This window comes from Otolemur garnettii, unplaced genomic scaffold, assembly GCF_000181295.1.
Source record: "Otolemur garnettii isolate 467f Iridium unplaced genomic scaffold, OtoGar3 scaffold00116, whole genome shotgun sequence".
NCBI classification, from domain to species: domain Eukaryota; kingdom Metazoa; phylum Chordata; class Mammalia; order Primates; family Galagidae; genus Otolemur; species Otolemur garnettii.
The window spans coordinates 4,879,440-4,886,668 of NW_003852511.1; the positions used below are offsets into that span (position 1 = coordinate 4,879,440).

At 48.4% G+C, this 7,229-nt stretch overlaps 1 protein-coding gene across 1 annotated transcript in view; it reads right to left on the minus strand.

Annotated features, from left to right (window-relative positions):
* NID1 (nidogen 1) overlaps positions 1–7,229 on the minus strand; it is a 90,630-nt gene that overhangs the window by 45,797 nt on the left and 37,604 nt on the right. Inside the window, exons 7-9 of the mRNA XM_003797446.3 lie at positions 5,839–6,039; positions 2,992–3,237; positions 1,686–1,829 (exon numbers count right to left, since the gene is read on the minus strand). Coding sequence (XP_003797494.1) covers positions 1,686–1,829; positions 2,992–3,237; positions 5,839–6,039 — 591 coding nt within the window. The remainder of the gene's footprint in view (positions 1–1,685; positions 1,830–2,991; positions 3,238–5,838; positions 6,040–7,229) is intronic.

The following is a 7,229-nucleotide window of genomic DNA, read 5'->3' on the forward strand; positions in this document are numbered from 1 at the left end:
AAAAAAAAAAAAAAAAAATCTTATTCAGTATCTAGCCCATCTCTTTTCCGGAAAGAGATTTCCTTTCTGGTAATCACTTCCTAACTCAGTAGGAAGATCCTGAATTATTCTTGTAATTGCTGCTTCCTTTGTGACTTTTCCCAGACCGGCTTCTTGTCACATACTTTCAGTGACCCTACGTTTCTCCAATTTTTCCCTTTTAGGAAGGTCAGGCTCTTTGAGGAGAGGCGTATCCTTGTGGATCTGTTAAATGTCGTCTACATAATCAACAATTACTGAATTCGAGATGAGCCAGAACTATTTCTACAGACTCCAAATTGAGAAACATGTGGGAGCCATCCCACCGTGCACCAGTGTGAGTCACAGAGCTCTGTGATTCAGCTGGAAACCTTCCCCACATTAACTTGGGGGTTCACTGTGAGTGCGATGTCTAACCCAAACCGGGCCTGCTGTGGGTGTCACGTATCATCACATCAACGCTACACACGCTGGACCCAAAGCCACAGCCTCATTCTCTTCTACGGCCCTTCCCAGGTCAAAATAATACATGAAGCGATTTGTTTAATGCAATTTCCCACTAAAAGCCCTGTGTCTAGATGCATTAACACTCGGAGGCACGTTCTACTGGCCCAGAACAATAAGCAGCCTGGCTGGGAATACACCCACATTCCACGGAGGTAACACGCCAGAACAACAACTCAGCACAGGACAAAAGCACGTCTGCATACGACCACCTGTCTCCCTGCACGAGGACATCCGAGGATTTTCCAGGATAGCACAGATTACACAAAGCAGGGCTAGAAGTGCCTTCTGAAGTGAAGCATTTCATTCCCACTGTCAGACACCGAGAGCAGAACCAGCCAGGAGGTCACGGCTCAGCAGCAGCGGGCTGGGCTATCTCTGCCCTTTATTCAGGTGGTGTAAGAAGGTAATGCGGGGTTGTGTCAAGGTCACAGAGGTGCAGGGGAATGAAGGAGCCCCACCCCTGCGTGCTGTCCACCATCACAGCCTGAGACGGTTCCGCCCATCTGTACACGTCATGTTGCTTCAAACTGGTCTGCACCAGCCCAGCCATTCAAGGCTGTGGGGCTCTTTGTGGAAAAATTACAAAACTGATAATTACAGGTGAGTGGGCACTATGTCCCCTCCCCAGTGATATATTACCCGCCAGGTGAATCCTACCATGTATATAACGTTATTGGCAAGCCAGCCAATCAATCACACAACCTATCTCTCTACACACGCGTCCCTGCTCTCCAGTATTTCAGGTATCCCCTCGCGTGAAAAATTTCCTTTGAAGCGAATACCACATGACCCCAAGAGCAGGATCTGCTAACTTGCATGTTAAATTGGCGCTCCAAATCCGCCACTCATCAGAGTTCCTGGATCCCAGACCTAAGGCATTGCTCCTGAATTCTGAGGCCAACGGACCTATTCTGCTGCTTAGAGTCGGTGCATCAGATGAGAAGAAAGAGAGGGGCAGTTACTGCACTGGCTGCTCCTGAGGGGAACGGTGTGTGAGTCTCCTCCCTGTTGTAAACGACTCAGGCCCGACACGCCCACCATTATTCATCTCACCCATGTTTCCTTGCCACACCCAGCTCTCCAGTTTACGGAAATCTGGATGCTTCTTCCTCCCAGCCTGCTTTCCCCAGGCCCCCCAAAGTCAGAATCGAAGGCTGTACCGTAGCAGGCCCGCCCGTCTCCTCGGAAGCCAATGGAGCACTCGCAGGTGAACTGTGTCCCAGGACCAGGGCGACAGGCTGCGTTGGTGTCACACCCATGAGAGCCAATGTAGCAAGGGTTCTGAAGGGCATCAGGAGAGCCGTCTGTGAAGGCAGAGACAGGCGACCACATGAGGCTTCAGGAACTCTTGCAGGTCTCCTCCTTCCACAGCAAGTAAACCTCAACAGGTGGCCAAGATGGTGGTCACTGGAGAGCAGAGAGGAATGGGAAAGCAGCCACACTGCCCTGGGGCAGGACCTGCAAGCTATGCTTCTCTGGCCCCCTCCTTGTTTTTATAAATAAAGTTTTATTTGCAACCAGCCACACCTATTCACCTACACGTGGTCTGTAGTTATTTTTGTGTGACCATGACAGAACTCATCCTCTGGCTGGCAAAACCTAAAATATTTACCTCTGTTCTCTCAAGAAAACATCTACTGACCCTAAATCCCTAGAGCCACAGTCATCAAAGGAGGGAGAATACCTACCTTCCTTCTGCCTCACAGAGTAAGGACAAATGGAGCAGCTAGAGAAGAGCCTTGGGTGTGGAGGAAGAACCAAAAGCAAATGAAAGAAAGGAAAGGCCCCCATTGTACAGCCCCCCTGGGGCGGCAAGCTTTGGATATGGTGAAGTCTGACATGGAGAGGTCACGAAAACTCCCTGGACAGTGGCTCCTTCCACACAGCTGGACGTGCCCACAGTCCAGAACCCAGTCCCAGCCTGAGGAGACACCAGCGAGAGTTTGCTTTAGGCTCAGCAGTTGACTTTATTTAATTCCCTCCGGCTCTAAGCAAAGAATTCCTTTCACAGCTGAGCATTAGAGTGTTAAAAAGCCCCACCAAGGCCAGCGGTGGCCTAAGGGCAGTGCAGCTATAAGGTATCCCCCAGGTCAGCAGCCTGTGCCCTACCTCAATGGGATCATGACAGGCCTTGGTTAAAAGAGCAGAGACAGGTAGGTTTGCCAAGAATCACAGACAACAAGACATATTTTTCTGTCAGAAGATAATTCAGCATAATTTTCTTCTCCTACAGACTGAGAGTACGAGACCAAAAATAATACATCAAAAAGTAGGGTGTTTTTGTTTTCATTTTTTTTGCAGTTTTTGGCCGAGGCTGGGTTTGAACCCACCACCTCTGGTATATAGGGCCAGCGCCCTGCTCCTTTGAGCCACAGGTGCCGCCCCCAAAGAGTAGGGTTTTTAAATGAGTGAGCGCAGAGGCAAGGGCAGGTGCACGCGGTGCGCCGTGTGAGCTGCGTGGCTTACCCCGCACAGGCCCGATGGAGTTGCTCAGAGCATAGCGTAGGATCCTCTCCTCCTGGTTGTACAGGACGAACACACTGTCCACCGAGAGCTGCTGGGTGCTGGGCAGCGCCGGCCGGGAGCTGTCGTGGACGCACTCCTGGAAGGTGATGGTCTGGCGCCACTGGTAAGTGTAGGTGTGCGAAGGGGCAGCCCCGCCTTGCTCAGGCTCGGTCACTGTGTACTCCCGGGTGGAAGAGGATGTGATCACTGGGGTGCAGGAGAGAAGGCAGGGAGACAAAGGAGAGATCTTATAGATGCAAGAAGCTGGATCAAGGGCATTAAACCCCCAGGGGCTTTCCCCGCCCGTGATGCTACTACATAACAGATCAGACGGAACAGCTTAAATAAGACAAGTGGTGCTGGGACTCATTCTACCACCTGGGTTTCCCACACCACATTGGTACTGTGCACCTCAGTAGTAGTTGTTACTTTTCTCAGCAAATGGTTCTCTCTGTGCTCCTAAGACTTCTAGAACTAGCAACTAAGGTCTGGTAGAAAGAGCACACATTTGGAAGGAGACACACCCGACTTCATGCCTTCCCCACTTGTAAGCTGTGACCATGGGCCAGTTACTACCATCTTTAGCCTCAGTTTGATCCAAAATGAATCGAGGTGAGATGACATGAGGGGATGTTTGTAAAACTTCTGGCATCAAGCAGACTAAGAGTACTGCACGTTAACTAAGTGACCATCAGTGTGCTCACGGCATCACATGGTTTATGCCAACAGGGTTCAGTGAAAGGCGGTTGCTCTATACCGCTCTAGCTCACACAGTTCTACCACACTGAAAAATAAGACTACCATTAAAGGGATTTCGGTAGCCAATTTTGGAAAAACTACTAAAGCACGGCGAAGCCAACCTCAGCAGAGGAGGGAGGAGACCATCTTCCCTACTCAGAGACAGCCAGCTGTTCTCCCATGTGACAAAACCTTCAACTTCCTATTTAAAAAAAAAAGTATAAAAGACTCTTTATATTTTTGTGCTCTGCTGCAGTTTGCTGCATAATAGAAGCATAAAAGCCAAAGGATAAATAAAAGAGCAGTGTAAGCTGTCTCCTGTCCAGCTCCCACGTGCTGGCCTGCCAGGAAGGCCATCTGGCCGCAGCCTGCAGGCCCGCTGCTCGCTCCTCCTCTTCACGGCTCTCAGACCCCAGAAGGAGCCACAGGGCCCTAGTAATTGGTACCATCTTCCTGGACTGCTGTTTACTGAGAGCCTTTACGAAGTTCCTACCATTTGACTCAGCACTTCTGTTATTTCTAGGAATAGAGTTTCAGAAAAGAACTAGAAATGTGGCCAAGATTTATGATAAAGATGGTCATTTCAGCTCATGATAAATGGGGGGGAAACTGGAAACAAGCTAAGCTTTAGGAAATAGGAGGAAGGTTGAAGGTAATAGCTGTTCAACAGAATCGTACAGATTACTTTTAAAAGTGTGTTCGGGGGTGGCACCTGTGGCTCAGTGAGTTTGGCGCTGGCCCCATATACCGAGGGTGGCAGGTTCAAACCTGGCCCTGGCCAGACTGCAACAAAAAAAAATAGCCAGGCGTTGTGGTAGGTGCCTATTGTCCCAACTACTCGGGAAACTGAGGCAAGAGAATTGCCTAAGCCCAAGAGCTGGAGGTTGCTGTGAGCTGTGATGCCACAGCACTCTACCAAGGGCAATAAAGTGAGACTCTGCCTCTAAAAAAAAAAAAAAAGTGTGTTCGGGCCAGGCATGGTGGCTCACGCCTGTAAGCCTAGCACTCTGGGAGGCCGAGGCCGGTGGATTGCTTGAGTTCACAAGTTCAAGACCAGCCTCAGCAAAAAGGAAGATCCCCATCTCTACTAAAAAATAGAAAAACTGAGGCAAGAGGATCTTTTGAGCCCAAGTTGGAGGTTGCTATGAGCTATGATGCCACGGCACTCTACCCAAGGCAATAGCTAGAGACACTGTCTCAAAAAGAAAAAAGGTGTGTTCAGCGGCTATTTAATAAAAGGTAATGTATTCGTAGTTCCATGTTCACAAAAAGCCGATGATATAACAATAGGGCATCAGTGCAATTTTATTTACATAAAAACTATACATCTGACTGTAGATTATATAATAGTGTAGTATCAGTGTGAAGTTCACTGATTTTGATAGCTGCACTGCGGCCGGGAGAGGCTATTCTAGTTCCCAGGAAACACATACCTAAGTGTTTAGGGGATAAACGATCACAATGTATAACTTACTCTCAAATGGTAAGGGAAAGAATTATACATCTCCATATATACATATAAAGAGAAAGAGGGAAAATGATAAGAGTAAAATGTCAGCTGGTGAGGCGTGCCCAGGTTACAAACGAGACAGGTTCTGTGGGTTTGTCCTTAAGTTGAATTTGTATGTAAGTTGGAACGGGTGCGTTTACCCATTACCTATAACAGCCTCCATTCATAAGTACGAGTGTCAGCCAGACGTTTGTAACTCAGCAGCTGCCTGTAATTTTTGGTGCTATTTTCAACTTTTCTGTAAGTAGGAAATTATTAAAAACCAGGTACCAAATGGAGAACAAATGTAATTTTTAAAACTGCATGCTTATATATGTTCTTATAAAATTGTATTATTTTATCTTGAAATTACATGCTGGGATATTTGATATACATAGATGCTGGGGGGAAGGGGAAAAGGAAGTATGTTTAAATTGGATAATAATTATATCCAGCATCTAAGTTATGCTTTTTTTTGGCATTAAATTCTCTACACGTGTGTCCCCCCATGGGGGACACGCATGTAATCACTAGGGCCCCGTGTCATCTGCTGGTCCAAAGCCCCAGAGGCGGCGGCTCACCCGAGCTGGAGTAGTGGTACAGCTCCGTGTAGGGCTCGATGTGCACGGATGCGCCGAACGGGATCTGGGGCACGCGGCCTTCCAGCTCCGTGTCGATGGTCAGGTGCCCATGCTCGTCGATGCCGCTAAACTGCTGCTTAATGACCAGCTTGCCTGGGTGCCCCACGAAGGTCACCTCGGCCTGGCGGGTGAACTCTCCCCCTGTAAAGCAAGATGGGCCTGTCACTTTGCGGTCTGGCCAGCTCACCCTCCTGCCCTGCAGGAGGCTCACGGGGCACAGCCAGGAAGAGCAGGGCAGCCCAAGTGCCCCTCTGCGGTGCTTGAGTTGGTTGGTAGGAGACGGGGCTGCCTGGACAACCGTGTGGCCGAATTGAGCCATGCACCGAGGGGAGAAGCTGCTCTGAGGCCACAAACCAGGATCTGAGACTGGTTGGCCCAAGGGCTGTGCTGGAAATAGCAGAAGACTGGGGTTTGACTCCTACCATGCTGAGTGAACTTGAACAAGGAGCCTACCCACTGTCAGCCTCCAGTTCCTGATGATAAAAAAAAAAAGGGATGCAATGTACCTCGTGGAAACCAGATTAAAGTATGTTTAAAAAGTGTTCTGCAACTTATCACGTGCTCCGTGATGCCAGGTTGGTGACCATTACTGACAGCTAAGTCCTGGGGAAGATGAGTGAACCACCATCAGTACCAGAAACCACCCTAGGATCCTGTGCCCCGGTGTTGGCAGGAAAGGCAATTCCCGAATTTTCCAGCTTCTCCCCTTTTCCACAAAGGCTGACTTCCCTGACAGCAGGGGCTGGCACCCTATGGCCCCAGGGCTAACTCTAGATGCCTGTTTTTGCAATGAGCTTGAGCCAAGAAAAGCCTTTACATTTTTAAATGGTTTTAAAAAATTAAATGGGCAATTTAAATCACTGCCCATTAATACAGTTTTATTAGGACACAGTCTGGCTCATGTGTTTGCATACTGTCTTGGGTTGCTTTTCAGTCTAGAAGGACAGCGTTGAGTAGCTGCAACAGAAACTTTACCTAAAATATTTAGATAAAGCTTAAAATATTTACTATCTGGGTCTTTGCAGGAAGAGTTAGACAATTCCTGCTTTATAGTTACCTAAGTCCCAGGCAGATATTCAACTGATTACACAGGTCCAGGGGAAATTCAGAAGGATCATTGTAGTAACAAAGATTGGCAGTTGCAGGGAATTTGTGAAGACACCATCTCCTTCAGCCCAGCTGAAGTTGATGTATATTACAAAGTATCCCCAATACAAATGAACCCAGGTACAAAGCAACATCAATGAGAAAAGCTGTGCAGGGAAGAAAGAGGGTCTGTGGGTCCCACTATAGCTCAACTATGTCTGCAAAGAAAAGGGCCTCAGGTTTGC